This window comes from Mauremys mutica, chromosome 3, assembly GCF_020497125.1.
Source record: "Mauremys mutica isolate MM-2020 ecotype Southern chromosome 3, ASM2049712v1, whole genome shotgun sequence".
NCBI classification, from domain to species: Eukaryota; Metazoa; Chordata; order Testudines; family Geoemydidae; genus Mauremys; species Mauremys mutica.
Genome location: NC_059074.1, coordinates 40786208 through 40809585, shown reverse-complemented (window position 1 = coordinate 40809585; position 23378 = coordinate 40786208). Strand labels below are relative to the sequence as shown.

General features: G+C 43.8%; 1 protein-coding gene across 3 annotated transcripts in view; it reads left to right on the top strand.

Moving 5' to 3' along the window:
• Positions 1-23378, top strand: part of ERICH1 (glutamate rich 1) — a 140904-nt gene that overhangs the window by 87127 nt on the left and 30399 nt on the right. The window contains exons 5-7 of one of the 3 annotated variants that reach the window (XR_006578547.1): positions 372-566; positions 7990-8170; positions 9339-10492. Coding sequence is in view for 2 of the 3 variants with exons in the window: in XM_045011933.1 (XP_044867868.1) it covers positions 372-566; positions 7990-8063 (269 nt within the window). In the remaining variant the exon portion in view is untranslated. Of the gene's footprint in view, positions 1-371; positions 567-7269; positions 7275-7989; positions 8672-9338; positions 10493-23378 lie in introns of those variants that run through there. The other 2 variants (XM_045011934.1, XM_045011933.1) reach the window with 2 other exon arrangements.

The window sequence follows — 23378 nt, the reverse complement described above, 5'->3', positions numbered from 1 at the left end:
AAAAATGTGTGTGTACTGTACACAGACACTTGCTTTGACTATAGTACAGTTTTTTCCTTAGACCTTCCTACTTTAGCATAAATCACAATTGTTCTTATTAGAAAAGCTAGGTGGTGAGTTTAGATTTCTCACAATTCATTGGTAGTCCTATTGGCGTATTCTTTACTTTTCATATTCAGCATCTTCCTGCCTATCATGTTATTTTAATATCTAAGAAGAAATAGGCTGCATGTCAGTACAGCATAGTATTGGTTTTAAGGAAGTATACATAAAAAAGAAGGAAGGAGATGTATTTTAAAAGTAAAGGTAATTAACAAATTTTCAGTAAACATGGAGAAAGTTCCTAAATTTATTTGGCCTTCTTTGTTCAGATAAATCAAAATGCACAGATTCACCTACGAGTTCAGCAACCGTCCAAGAGATTTTACAACATCTTGAATCTCACAGCATGGCTTCCTCAGATGTGACACTTCTACATCAGATGAAATCCCTTGTACTTTTGCAGGATACTGAGAGATTGAAGGGCATTTTGGAACAATTCCAAGAACATTCCATGATGCTGCCTGGTATGTACAGTTTATTCATCATATTGCTGATGTTCTTAACATTTAGAAATGTTCAAATATTCAAATTTGTCATTCTCATACAGAGATAAAACAGTAACTAACTACATAATGGTGAAAGTAAGATTATTACAAGATTATGAAAGCATCATTCTTCACAAGGAAGACATTAATTTGCCTTTTTGTGGGGGGAGGGGTTATGATTGATATGAAACCACAACAGAGGCCAGTACTGCAAGGTGCTGAGTGTCCTCAGCTCCCAAAGAAGTTAGTGAGAGGTGATGGCTCTAAGAATTGCATAGGAAGAGATCAAGTATTTGAATAGGTTTAGTCCCTGTTTCTTCTCAATGCTTAGAATAAGAAACCAGTATTGTGAACTATATCTATACCATTGTGTATAGTGTTTTAAAGTGTCTTGAAAAGTAATGAGTAAGATAGTGGTAGTTGTGACCAATCAAGGTACAATTCAGACTAATAAGTAGTTGTGTCATACCTGCCATTTAACCTGGGGTGCCCTTTCCAGTGTCTTGCTGCTGTAGCCTGGACTGTTCACAAACAGCCTCCAGCATGGAAGTCAATCCCAGCGATGTCTATGTGCACTGCAGCCAGCCAGCCACACCCTGATTCTTACCAGCCTTAAAAATTACCACACGGTGACCCCAACACAGTCCTAGTCCCAGATTTCCCCCCAGAAACATGTCCTGTACTGCCCAGCCCTCTCCTAGACAATACAAAAATATTAAGTCCGTTATTCATTTTAGGAAATAATATGCACACAACTTGTTGCCCCAAATGCTTCAGCTTGAACATACTGGATAAGATAAAACAATAAAACAAGTTTATTAACTACAAAGAAAGAGGTAGTTACAACAAAAATAGAGATAAAAAGCTTACTGGCACCTAACTTAACAAACTATATTAGATTCAAAGCAAAGTTTTCTCACTACATGCTTCAGCAGTCTTACTGGCCAAACTCTTTAGGTCAGGACCCCTCTCCCACAATCCAATGGCTGCTTCCTTTGTCTCTTCAGATGTAGTGATTGTGATGGGCTAGGAAGGGGCGGGTCCCTTGTAGTGTTTTTCCCTCCCTTTTATAGTTTCAGGCCCCCTCTTAAAAACATTTCCAGCTGAGACGCAGGAGACAAAGGGTCTATGTGGAAAGATATTCCCCGCTGGTTTTTTTCCCCACCTGTTTGAACTTCCTTTGTTTTCTCTCCCTGTTTGATGACTCTATTCACTGCTTAAATGCAATTTAAGGCAAGCATACAGGACCAATCCACACAAGCAGTCCATTTCCTGGAAATTACTGTGCTAATAAGCGATGGTCACATAGACACCACCCTATACCGGAAACCTACTGGCTGCTATTCTTACCTACATGCCTCCAGCTTCCATCCCGGGTACACCACACGATCCATTGTCTACAGCCAAGCTCTAAGATACAACCGCATTTGCTCCAATCCCTCAGACAGAGACAAGCACCTACAAGATCTCTATCAAGCATTCTTAAAACTACAATACCCACCTGCTGAAGTGAAAAAACAGATTGACAGAGCCAGAAGAGTACCCAGAAGTCACCTACTACAGGACAAGACCAACAAAGAAAATAACAGAACCCCACTAGCCGTCACCTTCAGCCGCCAACTAAAACTTCTCTAGTGCATCATCAAAGATCTACAACCTATCCTGAAAGATGATCCCTCACTCTCACAGATCTTGGGAGACAGGCCTGTCCTTGCTTACAGACAGCCCCGCAACCTGAAGCAAATACTCACTAGCAACCACACACCACACAACAAAAACACTAATCCAGGAACCTATCCTTGCAACAAAGCCTAATGCCAACTCTGTTCACATATCCACTCAAGTGACACCATCATAGGACCTAATCACATCAGCCACGCCATCAGGGGCTCGTTCACCTGCACATATACCAATGTGATATATGCCATCATGTGTCAGCAGTGCCCCTCTGCCACGTACATTGGCCAAACCGGACAGTCTCTACGCAAAAGAATAAATGGACACAAATCTGATATCAGGAATCATAGCATTCAAAAACCAGTAGGAGAACACTTCAACCTCTCTAGTCACCCAGTAACAGACTTAAAGGTGGCAATTTTGTAACCAAAAAGCTTCAAAAACAGACTTCAATGAGAAACTGCTGAACTGTAATTAATTTGCAAAATAGATACCATTAACTTGGGCTTGACTAGAGACTGGGAGTGGCTGGGTTATTGCACAAATTGAATCTATTTCCCCATGTTAAGTATCCTCACACCTTCTTGTCAACTATCTGAAATGGGCCATCTTGATTATCACAACAAAAGTTTTTTTTCTCCTGCTGATAATAGCTCATGTTAATTAATTAGCCTCTTAGAGTTGGTATGGCAACTTCCACCTTTTCATGTTCTCTGTATGTATATATCAGTGTTTCTCAAACTGGGGTCGCCGCTTGTGTAGGGAAAGCCCCTGACGGGACGGGACAGTTTGTTTACCTGCCCCGTCCAAAGGTCTGGCCGATGGTGGATCCCACTGGCTGCAGTTCGCTGCTGCAGGCCAGTGGGAGCTGCTGGAAGTGGTGGCCAGTATGTCCCTCGGCCTGCGCTGCTTCCAGCAGCTCCCATTGGCCCGGAGCAGCGAACTGCGGCCAGTGGGAGCCACAATCAGCCAGACCTGCGGACAGGGCTGGTAAACAAACTGGCCCGGCCCGTCAGGGGCTTTCCCTACACAAGCATCTACCCCAGTTTGAGAAACACTGGTATATCTGTCTTCTTACTATATGTTCCATTCTATGCATCTGATGAAGTGGGCTCTAGCCCACGAAAGCTTATGCTCAAATAAATTTGTTAGTCTCTAAGGTCCCACAAGTATTCCTATTCCTTCCGTTGTTTAGGACCTGACTTCTGCCTGCAGGGCTGTGGGGTTTGGAACAAGTGTTAACAACATCATACAGGGGAATCTTATAACTTCACATACAATGTTGCCACACATATTTTACAAGGACAGAACTGATCAGCAAATTATGAATTTTTGAATGATACTTTACAAGGCATATTTTCTACAAAGGTTATTACAATAGAGCAGAGGTTCTTAACCTATTTATCATTGTGGGCCGCATATGCAGCTCTTTGTGTTATGTGGATCACGCCCACACCATATAAAAATACTACCTTTATGGTCCTGAGGATGTCATATGGGCCACAGCTGTGTGCTGATTGGGCCACAGTTGGCCCATAGGCTGCAGGTTGAGAACCACTGGAATAGAGTTTAGGGTGTGAATACAAGGGTATATTCTGCCCTAGTAGTGCAGTAACCGAGTAAGCGAAGACAGTTGTCATTGGATACCTGACAGTAACTCTCATAGAGGACTTGGCATTAGAACCTACTATAATTTTATATGATTGTAACACACAAGGCCCCAGTAGGGTTTGAAGCATCATTATCCTTCCCTGAAGGGTTTACAGTCTGAGGCTATTCACCAGAACTCAGCTATTATTCCCTACTCTTTCAAAAAGCACATTTGAAATGTTTCAATATTTGAAGACCTGGTGGATTGGCAGTGCATCTGCATGTGGAATAAAATCCATGTGTACAGTAAATGTAAAGAATCATCCTTCACTGTGATCACAGGTGAATTGCCTAAAGTTGGAGCTGGAATTTTAGGGCCAGATTCTGCCACCCTTAAGTACATTGTACTTAAGTACATCCCACTGATTTCATTAAATAGTCACAAAGCAAAATACAACTCGGCATTAATAGGGGTAACAGAAGTGGGCCTTTAATAAAAGGCCTAATTCAGCTTCCATTAAGTCAATGAGAAGTGAGAGTTGAGTCATGTGCAAAGTCATTATAGTCACTGTGCGCATGACCCAGAACCCATTGAAGTTCATGGAAATCTTTCTACTGGCTTCAGTGGGCTTTTGGATTAGGCTCACCTTTTCTCTGTCGCTCTCTTTTTGGTAAAAGAGAACTGCTGAACAGAATAAGGAAAAGAAAACACATTAATTTGGAAAAATCCACTCAGAAAATGTAAAATAAGCATTCACAGCAGAGGTGCCCTTTGAAATAAGTATTTTTCCTCTTTTAGAAGACTGAAAACATTCCTGCTGGTGTACAGCCTTATTTATTCTTCCAGTTGATTTTCTCCTCATGTCTTTAGTCACTCCTAGTTCAGTTCTACTGTCACTCACACGTATTTTCCTCTGGACAATACAATCAAATTTCTATTCATCATGTACACCAATGTAAGAGAAGAACCAGCCTTCTGTATTTTAAGTGTTATTTAAAGGCCTGCTCTATACTAACTTACCTCAGCAGAGGTAATCATTTTTCAACTTTATTTTTTGAAATCTCAAAAAGCTACAATGTAATGGTAAGAAATTACTTCTGACATAAGGTTTTTAAATATGTATTTATTTTTATACCTTTTAATGAATAAACTTTTTCTTTCACAGTCCAAAAAACCCCAGATTTAATCTACAATAGACAGCTGATAAAATCAGAGAACCTTCCTTGTAGCTATTACAGAAGTTTGCTGCCTCAGCAAACTCCAGCTGCTCATTACAGAAACGCTATTCAGGAAGATAAAACATAAGAGTACTTCTTAGTAACCGCAATATTTCCCAAACACGATATCTAAATTCCATCAGGACTTGCTCGTATGATTCTCTTGCCTTTGTTTTTGGTGTGTTTGTTTGTTTTTTTACTGGGTCATGATGCCCTAGAATAAAGGGTCATTCCTCATTAACTTCTTGAAAGGAGAACAGTTTTTATTAGTATTAGCAGGGAGGCTTATTTTTGCAAAACAAACCAATTCTTTTTCCTGTGTTTCAAGAAGCAATATGTTAACGAAAGAACCCCTTTTCCCTGTGGTTATGATTCAGCGTAAGACACCTGGGTCAAATGGCTAATAATTTGTGTGAGTATTTTTTCTTTAATGACAGATGTTGCAGTGGGGAGTCATGAAGAAGAATGAATAAAAGTCTTTATGCAGACCCTCTCCTTATACATAATGATGTATCTTCCTCATCTCTGAACTTTATAATGGTGTTATTGCTTTACCCGGTTATAGAAAAGATAATTGAATAAAGTATTCATGTGGAATTCTCTTCACACCTCCCAGAACATTACTGTGATTGGGAGGTATTGTTCAGCAGACAGAAGGAAGAAAAAATAAAAGAAGAAAAAGGAAATGTAGATTTTATTTTAAGTTCTTAGTTCCTGTTCTTTGGCGGAGCATGCAATGGTGGTGGTACAGATGCCAGGAAGAGGAGAGGTGGGAAACACCTCAGAGTTGTAGGGAGAAGACATGGCAGAGCCTTCTTAAGACAGTGAAACTGTAAAGATACGCACTTCAAGCTGTCATTCTCTCTCTGGCCCTTAGGCCTTCGTACCAAGTGAGGAAACATACCTGAAAAGAGAAGGGGAAATCCAGGATGCCCATGATTATGTGGCGCACTCTAACCAATCTAGAGGTGGTCCCCTAGATCACTCCAGAACCAGAGCCAGGGGATTGGGTGGGCAGACTGACTCCAACATGAAACTGCAGCACTGGAATTAATTTGCAAACTGGACACCATCACATTAGGCCTGAATAAAGACTGGGAGTGGTTGGGTCATTACAAAACCTAAACCTAATTTCCCCAGTACTAATTTCCCCCTACTGTTACTCACACCTTCTTGTCAACTGTCTGAAATGGGCCACTCTCATTACCACTTCAAAAGTTATTTTTCTTCCCTTGGTATCCTGCTGTTAATTGAATTGTCTCGTTAGACTGACCTCACACTTCGTAAGGCAACTCCTATCCTTTCACGTATTTATACCTGCTTCTGTATTTTCCACTCCATGCATCAGATGAAGTGGGTTCTAGCCCATGAAAGCTTATGCCCAAATAAATGTTAGTCTCTAAAGTGCCACAAGGATTCCTCATTGTTTTCACTGATACAGACTAACATGACTACCACTCTGAAACCCAAAGTTAGAGGTGATAAAAAACTTTCATTTTAAAAATAAGATTTAAAAATGGTAATTTTTCTAAAAAATATTTTTGTTCATTTTCAAAATTTAAAAAATTGTGAACATGTTTGCAAGGAAAACCTAACATTTTTCAATTCTTTTGAAATTTTTCACAAAAAATGTGTACCATTTTCTAGCCCTCTCTACCCAGAGTCTTCCATACACCTGAAGAGGGTAGGAATAGGGGTCAAATATAAAGGAATCTCTCATAGTAGAAGCTTCGATTACCTCTTCCAGAAAGTGTGGGAAACAGAATGCTGCTTGTGAGTCTACTTTGGAGGGGAGGTTGGGCTGCTTCATGTCACAAAAAATGGTCTGTGACTAGAAGATAAAGCTTTTATATGCTGTTGGGAATTGCAAATTTTAGAATGAGCGATTCTTAGTCCTAATCCTGACAGTGTGTTAAGAGAATAGGTAATTATCCAATAGAAAAATAATGTCATTATTCCCTGATATATGAAACTCATTCAGTTTCTACTCATTAGCCCCCTTCCCTTGTCTGTTAACATTTTCTCTTTGTTGGCGAGTATCAAGTCTAAAATAGACTCCTCTCTTGTTGCCTAGGAAATTATCACTCGCTAAAGAGCTGAAAGCTACTTTTTGCTGGTTTACTTGGAGAAATGTCCTCTAAAAATATTTTGTTTGTGTTTTGCAAGCCAGGAAAAATAATAGTTATGCTGCACCTAGGTACAGTACATATGTCTTCAAATTAGTACATGTGCCTTCACAGTGTTCAAAATAACATTTTTTGCAGAGTATTCATACAAAAGGAAATAAAATAGGAAAGCTGCATTAAAATGACTTTATAGAGCAGTCTTAAATGTGATAGCGCAGCAATAAGTACCGTAGATATACCTATCCAAAATAGAGTTAAATAAACGGGAATCTCTGTGTAAAGGCTGAAGATCTGGCCATACTGTGCTTTTAGGTAGCTGCACATTGCTTAGCACAAGCTCAGGTGGGGCTCTGAGTGCTGCTGTAATACAACTAATAATGAATAAAGGATAGGTGAAATCACTCTCCATTCAGAGAATACATAAGGAAATGATGCAGATCATAGACTGTTTCAGCCTCAACTATACACTTGTGGTTGTGTCATTTTAATCCACTTTTCAGTGTTCTTGATTAAGAAATAATTCAGTGGTTGCACTGAACAGTATAAGGCCAGAGTCAGCCCTGGTACAAGCAACTAATCTCCTATGAAGAGTTGCGCTTGCTTATTCCAGGAATGAATTAGGTCTGTCGTCTTCAAGTTTATATTGGTGTCTCAAACTCCAAGGGTTATTTTGTTTGTATTTTGTCAGGTGAAAACAGATGTTTATATGGCTTTTTTTTAACCTTCATATATTTGATTGCTGAAAAATACCACAAAAATATTTCAGGAAGAATTTGTTTTTTTCTTTTCAGATCATGCCAAGATAATCTCTTCTCTGTTCCACTACTGGATTACAGATATCCTTCCTGTGAAGAACAGGAAATAAAGCATGTGTGTGTGTCCATCTGTGCAGAGTTAAAATTTAATATACAAACTGTAAGCTGAATAGCGAATGTTCAGAAATAGCAGTGTACATGCTGTATATTCAGCAAGGTAAATGAGGTATTTTTCATATCATTGACTTCCTCCAAAAGATATAAAAGTATTTTGATTTTGTATTTTGGTTGGTTGGGAACATCTTACATATGGGCATGTGTCAACCAAATCATTTAACATAGACCCTGAATCTGTTTGCACACAGATGCATCTTTTTGCCGGATTAGGGACAAATGGGATGGTTTCTAGGTGCTCAAACCCTTTTGATTCAAGAGTTACGTTAAGCTTAACTGTTTATTGGTAATTTCTTTCTAGAAAATGTGGTTCTTAGCTATTATTGTTTACAGAGTGTCAGAATGTATTCTAGGTGGAATTTATAACACCACCTATTGGTAAGGTAGCCCAACACTTCCTATATAAGACCCTTTTTTTAGTTGCATTTAATTTTGCCAAACTTTAATCATTTGAGCTGAAATTTTCCATGCTGGGTGACTGCCGCAGGCTGACTTTTTTGGAAAGTTCAGCCACAACAGTTCCACTGTTTTTGAGAAAGACAAAAAGGAAAATAAAGTTGTTTTTAAAACTTTGAGAAATCTCTTTTCTAGCCATGTTGTTTTGTTAAAAATTTAAATAATTTTAAATTGCATATATAATTATAAATATATTTTTAAAAAATTCTGATGATCTTTTCTTTAGAAAGCTTTGGTAAGTTCCTCCATGCATTGCAGAAGGGACTTGAAATTTGGCAAGGGCTGGCATTTGTGTCAGGGATGTGTCTCTTGTGGTCATTGTGAAAATCTGTCCAAATCTGGCAAAGTTATAAATCTTTGAAATATTGCAGTTCGCACATGCTCAGTAGAGATTTGCTAGAGTTTAATAGCTACCATCTCCAAAGATTCCATCTCCTCACAGTTCCTGTGTGTGACTGGACTGTGCCTGCTCCCTCCAACCCAGAACTACAGGGTGGAGTCTGACTTTCCCTGTAATGGTATTCTGGGCAAGAGTGGAACTGGGCAGAAGTGAGCGCAAGGAACCTCTCTCTTCTGTGCCCTTAATAACCCCCATATTGGCACGCAGGCTGGGCGTGAAGAGGGAGACTGGGACCCAACATAAGGAATATGAAGGGATGAGACTAGGACTTACAGTGCAACTTTCATTCAGCCCCCTTATGCATATGCATTATGATAGTCTTTAATTACATGATCACATACTGTTTTTTCCATAGGATCCCACCTCATTCAGTGCACAGGATCTGGGGATCAATCAAGGTGGTTTTGCAGAAGTGGGAAGATGTACAGTGAAGGAAGCAGGGTATTATTGGAAGAGAAAGGATTGCCTCCTGGTTAAGGCAGCTGAATGCTGCCCTGAAGAACTGGATTTTATTACTGCCTCTGCCACAGAGCATCTCTTATGCTAGGCAAGTCACTTAAATCAAACTTTTCACAGGTGGTCACTAATTTCGTTCATTTTCTGTTTACCTGACTTGAGAGGCTGGGGTCTGTTCTGCAGAAATGTTGAGCATTCACAGCTGCAAACATCCGCAAAGCTACTTCATTATCCTCCTTCAAATCCCTCCATAAAACTCTTCCTTCCTGTGAGGCCTACAAACTTGACAGTTTAATTATGCTGACCAAAATTATCTCATTGTTTCCTTGTACTCCCCTGTTGGTCTGTCTGCTCCATTGATTGACTCTGGTTGTATACTTACATTGTAAGATCTTTTGGGCAGGGACTTTCTTTTCTGTGTTTGCACAGTGCTCAGCCTAATGGAGTTCAAGTCCATGATGAGCTCCTAAGTGCTACTGCAATACATATAATGATGGTGATAAGTGAATGTATAAAGTGCTATGCAATGCTAAGCACCTGGAAAAGTCAGGCACTGGGTATCTCAGATTGGGCACCCAAAATCAGTTAACACGTCTGACCTTGATCTCCTGTGCCTCAGTTCCCCACACCTTCACATCACAAGGGTGTTGTGAACATTCGTGAATGTTTGTGAAGTAGTTGGATGCTATAGTGAGGAGCACCATAGAAAAGGAAATAAATAATTATTTTTTCAGAGCAGGGTTTGAATAGTGCGCAGCAAATAAGGCATTGCACCGCACATTGAAAAACAAGGAGAAAACAAAATATAGAATAGCTGCTCATTAAGTGAGCACTGTCCATCCTGTGCACTGAATGAGGCAGGGGTGCTAAGCACAACATACTTTGTGTTCATGTAATTAAAAACTATATAATAAAGAACATGCACAAAGGGGCCAGATTAAGGTTGCATGAGCAAGCAGCTTACTTTGGCTGCTTGCACTTTGGCAGCACAAAGGAAAGGAGAATTAGTGCTGCTGGCAGCACACCCCAGGCATGTTGGGACTGGATGGGGTGTGGTCCTATCCATTTACTAACATTCTGTTGCTGGCAAGACGGGCCCGTTACAGTGTAAGAGGATGGAGAGCACTGAATAATTGGAAGGGGTTGAGATGTATAATAGAAATAGTTTCATATCCATTCCTCTCAGTGCTGGGACCTATTTTATTGTATTGTTCCAGATGGAAGAACATATTAATAATGGTAGAACATTGATTAATGTATTTGATCTTCCACAAACATCTTCTCTGTACTGTAATATTAGTTCATTTTTAATTACCGTATATACTCATTCATAAGCCGAATTTTTTTAGTCAAAAAGGGAAGCACCAGAGAAGGGGGTCGGCTTATGAACGGGTATAGAGAGGGAGAGGTGGGACACAGCCCCTCCCCCAACAGAGGTAGCAAGGAGAGGCAGCACAGCCAGAAGGGAAGAGGCGGGGCCAGAGTCTTTCCGCTTCTGGCCACGCTGCTCTCCCCCCAGCCTCTGAAGCAGCTGCAGCTCCAGGGCTGGCAGGCTGCAGCCGTGCCGCTTGGCCCCGCCCCTCAGAGTAGGCTGTGGCTGCACTGGCCAGCCCGCTGGATCACGCTGCGGCTGTGCCGCCTGGCCCAGCCCACTGGAACATGCTGCAGCCGCGCCGCCCAGTCTGGCCTGCCAGAGCAGGCTGCAGCTGCACTACCCAGCCTGCTGGAGCAGCTCCAGCCAGGCCAGAGACATCCTCCCCAGATAAAGTGGGAAGGGATGGGATGGGGAGAGTGTGGGGGTCCCGGGGTAGGGTGGGGTCATGTGGGGGGTGGTCACAGGGGTGATCCCCAGCTTCTCTCCCCCATCAGGGTAAGCAGCTGACACACCTGGACACTTTGTTTATATAAGTTTACCTCCGTGCCTGCTGACGCTCGAGGTAAACAAACTATCTCAGCCCACCAGCGGCTCATCCTGGTGGCCCAGGAGCCAAAGTTTGCTGACCCCTGAATTATAGGGTCGGTTTATGAACGGGTCATAAAAAAATTTCCATTTTTACTTATCCATCTTGGAGGGGTCAGCTGATAAACAAACTAGCTTATGATAGAGAATTTACAGTAATTAATCACCGTTTAGGTGGATTAGACAATTTTGTCCTCTATGCAGTTAGGATTGGAATGGAAAAGGTGCTGTCTAAGGCCTGGTCTACACTAAGGGGGGGGTCAAACTAGGGTACGCAAGTTCAGCTACGCGAATAGCGTAGCTGAATTCGAAGTACCCTAGTTCGACTGACTTAACCGTCCAGATGCGGCGGGGTCGAACTCCGCGGCTCCAAGGTCGACTCCGCCACCGCCATTCGCGGTGGTGGAGTTCCGGAGTCGACCGGAGCGCGCGGGGAGTTCGAACTATCGCGTCTTGATTAGACGCGATAGTTCGAACTCCGAGAAGTCGAACTCACCGCGTCGACCCGGACGGTGAATATAGACCTACCCTTAGTAGGAAATGACTCTAAGAAAACGAGCCAATCGTGAAAAGCTGTGTTCAGTATGATAGAATTCTATAGTTGGAAACTCTAAACCATCTTGTAATAATATTTCCATTTTAATGCTTGGTCTGTTCCCTCACCATACAAAGGATTTGATCATGTGCAGTATTCATTTAAAACAGTGCAGCTCAATCTTAAATTGCTGCATACAGAGGGGACAGATTCTGATACCCTCACTCACAAGGAAGAACACTCCATGTGTAATCCCAATGACTTCTGTGAGACTACTCACAGAGTAAATTGCTACTCAGTGTGAACAAGGCTATTAGAAGTTGGACCAATAAAAGATATTACCTCATCTACCTTGTCTCTCTTCTTTTTCTTTGACAGTTTGAATTCTAGCCTTTAATCCAGAGGTCCCCAAACTGTGGGGTGCCCCCAAGTAATGTTTGAAGGGGTACAGCTGGAGCCCAACCCAGTCCCCACTCCTGGCCCCGGCCCTGCACCCTGGGTCCCGGCTGCCAGCCCCGCACCCAAGGCCCCAGCTGCTGGCCAAGGCACCACTCCCAGCCCTACCCCTGCCTCCAACTATGGCCCCAGCCTCAGACCCCTTACCTTGTCCCAGTCCCCCACTCCCGGAGCCATGTCCCCGCTCCCGTCCCTGACTTGGTGGGGACGGGACGCAGACTGGGGTATGAAAACTCATGGCGAATGGGGGAGGTCCTGGATGACTGGAAAAAGGCTACTTTAGTGCCTATCTTTAAAAAAGGGAAGAAGGAGGATCCGGGGAACTACAGGCCAGTCAGCCTCACCTCAGTCCCTGGAAAAATCATGGAGCAGGTCCTCAAGGAATCAATTCTGATGCGCTTAGAGGAGAGAAAGTGATCAGGAACAGTCAGCATGGATTCACCAAGGGCAAGTCATGCCTGACTAACCTAATTACCTTCTATGAGGAGATAACTGGGTCTGCAGATGAGGGGAAAGCAGTGGATGTGTTATTCCTTGACTTTAGCAAAGCTTTTGATACGGTCTCCCACAGTATTCTTGCCAGCAAGTTAAAGAAGTATGGGCTGGATGATTGAACTAGAAGGTGGATAGAGATCTGGCTAGATCGTCGGGCTCAACAGGTAGTGATCAACGGCTCCATGTCTTGTTGGCAGCCGGTATCAAGCAGAGTGCCCCAAGGGTGGGTCCTGGGGCCGGTTTTGTTCAATATCTTCATTAATGATCTGGAGGATGGCGTGGACTGCACTCTCAGCAAATTTGCAGATGACACTAAACTTGGAGGAGTGGTAGATACGCTGGAGGGTAGAGAGAGGATACAGAGGGACCTAGACAAATTAGAGGACTGGGCCAAAAGAAACCTGACGAGGTTCAAGTGCAGAGTCCTGCACTTAGGACGGAAGAATCACATTCACTGTTACAGACTAGGGACCGAATGGCTAGGAAGCAGTTCTGCAGAAAAGGATCTAGGGGTTACAGTGGACGAGAAGCTGGATATGAGTCAACAGTGTGCCAAGAAGGCTAACGGCATTTAGGGCTGTATAAGTAGGGGCATTGCCAGCAGATCGAGGGATGTGATCATTCCCCTCTATTCGACATTGGTGAGGCCTCATCTGGAGTACTGTGTCCAGTTTTGGGCCCCACACTACAAGAAGGATGTGGAAAAATTGGAAAGAGTCCAGCGGAGGACAACAAAAATGATTAGGGGGCTGGAGAGGCTGAGGGAACTGGGTTTGTTTAGTCTGCAGAAGAGAAGAATGAGGGGGGATTTGATAGCTGCTTTCAACTACCTGAAAGGGGGTTCCAAAGAGGATGGATCTAGACTGTTCTCAGTGGTACCTGATGACAGAACAAGGAGTAATGCTCTCAGGTTGCAGTGGGGGAGGTTTAGGTTGGATATTAGAAAAAACTTTTTCACAAGGAGGGTGGTGAAGCACTGGAATGGGTTACCTAGGGAGGTGGTGGAATCTCCTTCCTTAGAGGTTTTTTAAGGTCAGGCTTGACAACGCCCTGGCTGGGATGATTTAGTTGGGGATTGGTCCTGCTTTGAGCATGGGGTTGGACTAGATGACCTCCTGAGGTCCCTTCCAACCCTGATATTCTATGATTCTATGGGAGGCACAAGGTAAAAAGTTTGGGGACCACTGCCTTAATCCATTTTAACTAACTGCATGACTGGTTTGATGTTTTGTCTCTTTTTCAGCCATAACAAGCTCCACTTAGATATTGGCATATTAGGATAGAATTAGGACACAGGGAATATTTCACTCCTCTTCCCGATTTTTGTAAATACTCATTAATTAATAAGATTCATTAACTGGTTATCCTTTGTAGTAAAATGTCTTATGCTTCATTCCTCCTCTTCACTTCCAGAAATTCCCAAATGTTTGCTGATTGCTTCTTCAAGAGGCTCCAAATTCACCATACACAGTGTTGGTGATCGTGGACAGTGTTAGGTTGGGTTCACTTTCAGATGTTTTGTAACTACAAGAATCCATGTTGGTTCCAAAATGGAGTTTTATGCCCACATGAGCTGTGGATTACTTTTCCCGCTCTTTTATTTCTCCTGGAGTTCTAAACAACTTCCAGTCAGAATGTTTTTTTTTCTTTTCCTAAGGGGTTTTACAGAAGGGGTTTCCTGCCTTTTCTAAGGTCCCAAGCACCTGCCATCACTTTAATCTATGAAGAAGGGGTTTTTTTTTATTGGTTTATTGGGTTGAGTTTGAGGGGGTAATCACTGTATTGCGCCATTTTGCTGTTTATTCCCCCTTTTTTCTGCCCCACTCTTTGTTATGAACCCTTCAATACACTTTATTTGATTTTACCTTTATTAATTAACTCCTCATTATTTAGGGTGGGACGGGTCCTCTTTGCAGGGGAAGGGATCCTACCAGATGACAGACGCTGGACAGGGAGGCTGAGCCTAGGGAGAAAGAAAGCTTCATGTGAGCATCTTCACTTTTGTCATGAATAATTTCATGCAGTAGGGAAGAATTTCTGTCTAAAGGAAAACACAAATGTATATGAGATTGTTAAGGAAATAGTGTCAACGGAGAGATGGTGTATCACTTGAGGACTTTGTTGCTTATTCATAGTTTGTTATTCTTATGTACAATTTGTAATAGTATTTTAAAGTCATTTATTTAAAAATTGAAATGTACCTTCTGGTTTACACACTATTATATAGGGATTTTGTCTTGTAAGCTGTCTAGTTGCAAGAATCATGAAAAGAAATTCCTCACTCAAAAAAAAAGTATTTAATATGAATTAGAAGTGGAGAGAAGGGTTGTTTTTAATCTCTTAATTTGTTTTCACTGTAGCCACTTTAAAATCCATTCATTTTGTGCAAAAAAGTCAAGTACTGCAAAGAAAACAAGCTTAAGAAACATTTAATGATTTAGTCAGTTGGGGTTAATACTGTTTGATATCTTTATAAATGATGTGCAATATGAGATAAATTGTACGCTAATCAAACCTGCTGCTCGTAAACTAACTAGGATTATAAACACAGTTGAGGATAAAATAAAACTGCAGGAGATCTTGGAGAGTTATTAAATTTGGGCCAGTTTCAATCAGATAAAGTTATCTGTGGATAAATGCAAGGTTATAAGTGTGTGTTTGTTTATGAGTGTATGCAGTAATGCCATACTAAAATATAAGATGGAAGAAAGCTGGTATAAGAGCAGCATTACAGAAGGAGACTTTTGAGTAATAAATGTAAGTGCACAGACAGACCATGAGGATAAATAAAGCAAGCCCTGTTTTTTTAGTAATATCACAGAGGTAACTAATTTAAGTGTCATTTTCTTCATAGTTTCCATTCTAACATCCTGTTTTTAGTTCTCAAAACTTATGAAAATTTTGACCTTTCAGGCTGAAATTTTCCAGGCTGGTGGTCACTGCCCAATTTAATTTAATTAAAAAGTGAGAACTTCAAAACCAATAAAAGGAGTACTTTTTTCACACATTAAACAGATTAAACTGTGGAACTCCCTGCTACAGGAAATTACTGATGCCAAGAACCTAACATAATTCAAAAAGGGACTGGACATTTATATAGATAACAAGGATATGCAAAGTTGTTTTTAATGGTAAATTTTGGATGAGATATTAAACCTTATGCTCTGTTACAGTTTAGCATAAAGGGGGCAGATTACCCCATCTCTGCCTGTGTTAGGGTTTTTAGGGTTCTTCCTGTGAAGCATCTGGCCACTGTTAGAGACAGAATACTAGATTAGTATTGGGTCTGGTCCCGAATAACAATCTGAGGTGCAGGGATGTGAATACACCTACAGTGGAGCACCCATAGGGACACTACAAGACTGTTCTTAGTGGTACCTGATGACAGAACAAGGAGTAAAAAAATTGGAAAGAGTCCAGTGGAGGGGAACAAACATGATTAGGGGCACATGATTTATGAGGAGAGGCTGAGGGAACTGGAATTGTTAAGTCTACAGAAGAGAAGACTGAGGGGGTGTTGATAGCTGCTTTCAACTACCTGAAAGGGGGTTCCAAAGAGGATGGATCTAGACTGTTCTTAGTGGTATCAGATGACAGAACAAGGAGTAATGGTCTCAAGTTGCAGTGTGGGAGGTTTACATTGGATATTAGGAAAAACTTTTTCACAAGGAGGGTGGTGAAGGACTGGAATGAGTTACCTAGGGAGGTGGTGGAGTCTCCTTCCTTAGAGGTTTTTAAGGTCAGGCTTGACCAAGCCCTGGCTGGGATGAGTTAGTTGGGAACTGGTCCTGCTTTGAGGATGGGGTGGGACTAGATGACCTTCTGAGGTCCCTTCCAACCCTGATTAGGACTCACCCCTGCAGCGCCTTCTGCTGGTCATCCGTGGGAATTAGCTCACCAGCCCCCTGGCGGTACCCCCACAGTTCTGGGTTTCCCCCTCCCAGGGGAACCCTCACCCACTATCCCTACTTCACCTCAGTCTTGGCTACTGCCCAGTCTCCATCTAGCCCCTGTTCACTGGGGCAGACTGCAGTATAAGCCACTCATCACACACAAAGGGGTTTGGACCTGCTGCCTGTGGGCTGCCCCTGCAACCCAGTACCTAATAGGCCTTACCAGGCCTGCAGCCTGGGGTTTTCCTAGGCCAGAGCTCCCTGGCTCCCTTGGCCTTTTCCCAGCCCAGCTCCGCTCCAGATACCTGGTTAGCCTCCCTGCAGCCAGGCCCTTCTTTCTCTGAACGCAGAGAGAGACTGTTGAGCTCTTGGCTCCCAGCCTCTTATATAGGGCCAGCTGAGGCTGATTGGGGCATCTCGTCCAGTCTATCCCCTTTCTACCGTGCTTGGTCCCGTATCACTTCAGACCATTGGGTGCTCCGCACGATAGAGAGGGGATATTCCATCCAATTCTGTGCCCTCCTGCCCCTCTACCCCCCTTCCCCGTCCCTCTTCAGGGACCCCTCTCACGAGCAACTTCTAATTCAGGAACTGCAATCCCGCTTCTCGGTGGGGGCAGTGGAAGTGGTTCCTCGGGAGCAAAGGGGCAAGGGCTTCTACTCCCGGTATTTCCTAATACCGAAAGCCAAGGGGGGTCTCAGACCCATCCTGTACCTGCGGCAGCTCAACAAGTTTGTAAAGAAACTCAAGTTCCATATGGTCTCGCTGACCTCCATTATCCCCTCATTGGATCCAGGAGACTGCTACGCTGCCCTTGACTTGAAGGACACATATTTCCACATAGCAATAGTTCCACCTCACAGATATTACCTCAGATTTGTGGTGAGCAACAGCCACTATCAGTTTGCCATCCTTCCTTTTGGTCTGTCAGCAGCACCTTGAGTTTTCACCAAACGCATGGCAGTCTTCGCGGCGTTCCTGCGCAAGCTCCAGATTCAGGTTTTCCCTTACCTCGACCACTGGCTGATCAAAGGCCACTCCAGGTCCCGAGTGGAGGATCAGGTCAGCTTCATAAGAAGGACCTTCCTCGAACTAGGTCTCCTCCTCAACAAGGCAAAATTCACTCTGTCCCCGGTGCAGAGCATAGAGTTTATAGGCGCAATGCTGGATTCGACTCAAGCCAGGGCGTACCTCCTGGATACCAGATTTCGGTCTCTAGGGGACATCATATGGGGCCTGAGACAGTTCCCCACGACCACAGCAAGGATCTGCCTGAAACTGCTGGGGCATATGTCTGCGTGCACCTACGTAGTGCAGCATACCAGACTCAGACGTTGCCCACTGCAGTCATGGCTGGCGTCAGTTTATCGACTGGCCTGAGATGCTCTGGATAGCATTGTAACCCTGCCCTGCCCTGTACTAGACTCCCTCCTGTGATGGCTTGTGCAGGAGTACCTTTCACCAGCCCCCAGCCATCTCTTTCATTAATGACAGATGCCTCGGATCTGGGCTGGAAGGCTCATTTGGGAGACCTCAGTGCCTCTGGTCTCAGGCGGACCTCGCTCAGCATATCAGTGTCAGAGAGCTTAGAGCAGAGCGTCTGGCGTGCCAGGTTTTCAGAGCCCACATATCAGGCAGATGCATATCAGTACTCATGGACAATACCATGGTGATGTTTTATATCAACAAACGGGGGTGCACGCTCCTCTCCCCTGTGACGGGAAGCCCTCATGCTGTGGGACTTCTGTGTAGAGCACTCAATATACATGCAGGCTTCATACCTCCCCAGGGTACAAAACAAGCTGGCGGACAGTCTCAACCGAACTTTTCACGGCCACGAGTGGTCCCTCTGGCTGGACGTAGTAAGCTCAATTTTCCATCTCTGGGGCTTTCCCCAGGTAGACCTGTTTGCCACACGCAGCAACAGGAAGTGTCAGCTATTTTGCTCCTTCATGAATCACAGCCAGGGTTCCATCATGGATGCCTTCCTTCTCCTATGGGGGGACCATCTGCTTTACGAGTTCCCACAGATACCGATGGTCCACAAGGTGTTCCTCAAGGTACACAGGGACCGAGACCGGGTCATATTGACAGCTCTGGCATGGCCACACCAGCACTGGTTCATACAGCTCCTGGAAATGTCTGTGGCGACCCTGCTCACGTTACAACTGCTCCCAGATCTAATCACGCAGGACCATGGCCGCCTCCGGCACCTGAACCTAGAGTCACTCCACCTCACAGCCTGGATGCTCCATGGCTAAATGCTATGGAACTGTCCTGTTCTGATCAAGTCAGACAAGTTCTCCTTGGCAATAGGAAGCCCTTGACAAGGGCAATGTACCTTGCCAAGTGGAAGAGATTCTCTCTCTGATCAGAGCAGCACCATCAGTTGCCGATGCTCGCCCCAATCCCATTCATACTGGACTACCTCCTCCATCTTAAACAACAGGACCTGTCCTTGACCACCATCTCCGCCTTCCATCCAGGTGCAGACGGCTTCTTGGTCTTCGCGAACCCTATGGTCAGCCGTTTTCTCAAAGGCCTCGACAAGCTCTACCCCCAAACACATCAGCCTGTCCCGGCTTGGGACCTTAACCTGGTCCTTGCCAGGCTTATGGGCCCTCCATTTGAGCCGCTGGTGACGTGCTCCCTGCTCTATCTCTCTTACTAGGTGGCATTCCTGGTGGCGATAACCTCAGCTAGGAGAGGGTCGGAGCTCAGGGCCCTTACATCTGAGCCCCCTTACACAGTATTTCACAAGGACAAGGTTCAGTTCAGGCCCCACCCGGCATTTCTCCCTAAAGTTGTCTCCCAATTTCACGTGCCAGGACATCTTCCTCCCAGTGTTTTATCCCAAGCCACATTCCTGCGACAGGGAGAAAAGGGTTCACTCTGGATGTCTGCAGTATACAGAGAACTAAGCCATTCCAAAAGTCCATCCAGTTATTCATAGCAGTGGCAGACAAAATGAAGGGCCTCCTTGTTTCATCCAAACACATCTCCTCATGGATTACATCATGCATTCAGGAGTGTTACAGCCTGGTGAAGGTGCCCGCTCTGTAGATCACCACTCACTCCACCAGGCCTCAGGCCTTCTCAGCTGCATTCCTGGTGCAGGTTCCCACCCAGGAAATCTGCAGAGTGGCAATGTGGTCCCTGATACACACATTTATGATGCGATCACACTGTCCGAAACCGATTGCGGTTCGATAAGCTTTGTATTGGGAGAGGAAAAACCAGGCTGGACCAGAATAAAGTTTAAAGCCAAGTGGCTGCGTTTATTTGGGGGATAGTTACAACGTTGGGCCGAGGAGGGGGGCAATTCTTAGCTGGGATGTTATTAAACAATATAAACACACCCAACAATCATTAACAATACAACTCTATACTGCTCACTGCTTCACACTGAGTAGGCAGACACACCAATTACACAAGATGGAAATCGGGTTCGTCAGAGCGGTGCCCGGTGCAACACAGAAAAGAGATCCACAGGCCACTGCCTCAACCGCCCTTGCTTTCACACTAAGGGATTTACCCAGAGTGTGGTGCGGCTGCGATTGTGCAGGTTCCACTCACACAGACCGCGGGAACAGAAACCCCTTTGGTCAGCTAATCCTCAGGTGGAGACAGCACCTAGCACCAAGCACTCCAGACAAAGACAGAGCAGTAACTCACACAACTTAAAACAGTCTACAGTTAACTATCTACTAAAACCCAGAACAACTATACAAACTAAACAACTGTGCAATTATGAGCTCAATAATTCAACTCTCATATACTGTATACACACTTGGTACCCAGTTGGGGGGGGGGTTAAAGGGGAAGCTAGGTAAGCAAACTGTCAGAAATTAGAAAGCAAATACCGCACTCCAGGCGCAGCTGACCAGCAAAGCAGACACCAGAAGCATGACGAGCTGATGGAAATAGATCCAAAACGATAAATTCAAAGCGATAACGAATCCAAAATGACACGACACGAACTAGCTATACCGGGAAGAGACCCTGGCTGAAAGGTTGATCAGGCCCTTCAGCTGACACGCGGACACTCCACACAAATTTTGGGGGGAAACCTAGTTTTATTCGAAGGGTCTCACTCGTGTCAGCATCTGATTGGTCCCTGGCTCCTACACCCTTCAGGCTCCGAACTGTTGCCCCCCACGCCAACAGGATCTGCACACGGCACACTGGCATCTTTGCACAAGGCACTAGCCTGACCCCTAGATGACCAGGCAGAAAAGAGCGGGAAAATGCACACAGCACTATAATGTTGCACACCGCACCTCAGGGTTGCACACGACACCACGGTGTTGCTGGGCAGAATTAGGTCTCTGCCCTCTCCTGTGGAACAAGAACCTGGTCCAAGATGGAGGCTGCCTTGTCCTTTTAGCAGAACAAGATGGCCGTGGACCGACAATTGGTCATACAGAACCATAACTATGTATAGGGTTGCGACACACACAACAGGCCAGAGCCAATGCGGCCTTTGGACGAGCTGTGCTCCAATCAGTGGATGACTCCAACTCCACCTCCTGAACTATGGCTTGTGAGTCATCTGGTTGGAATGGACATGAACAAGCACTCGAAGAAGAAAAAAACGTTACTCACCTTCTTGTAACTGTTGTTCTTCGAGATGTGTTGTTCATGTCTATTCCAATATCCACCCTCCTACCCCTCTGTTGGAGTAGCTGGCAAGAAGGAACCGAGGGGGTGAGGGGTCAGCAAGGCGCTATATTGGGCACCATGAAGGCACGACTCCAGGGGGCGCCCAGGTTGACCCTGTGGATGCTGCTAAGGGAAAAATCTTCCAGCTGGCGTGCATGCAGCGCGCATACACCTAATTGGAATGGACATGAATAACACATCTTGAAGAACTACAGTTATGAGAAGGTGAGTGTAAATTTTTTTGTGTGTGTTATGCAGAGACTCATGTTATGCAATGCTGATCAGTTAGAACTCAGACACAGAATTAAGCATGCCTTTGTCAGACTCTCTGGTTCTGAATGTTTACTGAATGCCACATAGTACCAGGAATAAAATGAATTAAGAAAATACCCTAAGTAGAGTGAATGGACCAATTTAAAAGCCTCTCCAGAGCTGAAACTCTCTGAAAATATGGAAGACAATTGGCGAAGGTTTAAACCATGCTTTACTCTTTATCTGCAAGCAATGGATGCCATTAGAAAGGAAAACAGTCTAAAGGTAATCTTTTTTCTGACAAAGGTGATTCTGAAGTACTTAATGTGTTTAATAGTTTTCATTTAACTCAGGCAGAAGAGACTAACTATGAAATTTTATTATAGAAATTTGAGGAGTACTGCACTCAACATAAAAATGAAACGTGAGGGTTTTTTTTAAAACAGTACAAAAAGAATGTAAACCTATAAAAGATTTTGTGACGGATCCAAATCTGAAGATACAATCTTGCAATTGTGGGAGGTTAACAGAATCCCTGATAGGAAACCAGATTGTGATGAGGATCTGAGACAAACAACTCAGAGAGAGAAACTGTTGGAAGATCCAGAACTAACCACTGACAAAGCAATTACAATTTGCCAAGCAAAAGAAGTCACCTAGTCCAGACTGAAGTTTGGGAGGGTGGATAGTGCCCTGGCAATGTAGAGATGATAGGTAATCCCAAACCATACAAGAAGAGTGACCTGAAGAAGAAAAGCATGCAAAGCTCAAAGTCAGAGTCCACCAAAAACAGCACATGGAGTTGCACATGATGCAGCAAACAGCACAAGCCAAGAAAATGCCTAGCATATGAGGAAAAGATGCAAGAACTACAATGGATACATCACTTTGTAACAGTTTGCAAGCACCAACAGACTGTGCACAGCATGGACAAAGAGGCCAACCACAGCATCTTTGGCTGAGAGGAATTCTTCATAGGACCACAAGATGATTGGACTACTAATCTGAAAGCAAATTTTAAATTGGATATAGATGTACAAGCCACGGTGTCAGAAACAGTGGTATTATCACTGAAAGAAAAGCCATAGTGGAAGGTAAATGGGTAGAACTCAGGGCTGCCTGTCATGTGTGTATGGGTAAATAACATATTGGAAAAGATACAATTTGTAATATTACCACCAGAAAGAGAATCCACTATTGGATTAAAAACATATCAAGCCCTTGATCTCATCAAGAAGGTGCACTCATTGGAAGGCAGGGGACCAAAACAACTGAGGAAGTGTTTGAGCTCTCAACATAGAATAGAGCTGAAAAGCCCAAGTGCCCCACAATTCACATCTCTAGGAAAGGGAAAGTTCCCTTTGCCTTAAGGCAGAGGCTAAAAGAGGAGCTGGTTCAGCTCATTGCTCTGAGAATCATAGAGAGGGTAGAAAAACCAACAGAATGGTATAACTTGTTGGTCATTGTAGAGAGAAAAAATATGTTCTCCTTATGTATAGATCCAAAATAATTAAATATGTAAAAAGGGAACATTTTTCACTACCTACAAGGGGAGAATGTTTTAGAGAGATAGGTGATGCCAAATGTTTTTGTATGTTTTGATGCATCCTCCCATGAAGGAGTGACCAACTCCCTTCAGGCAGATGCAGGACAGCTATTAATATCCAATAACCAATCATGGACCAA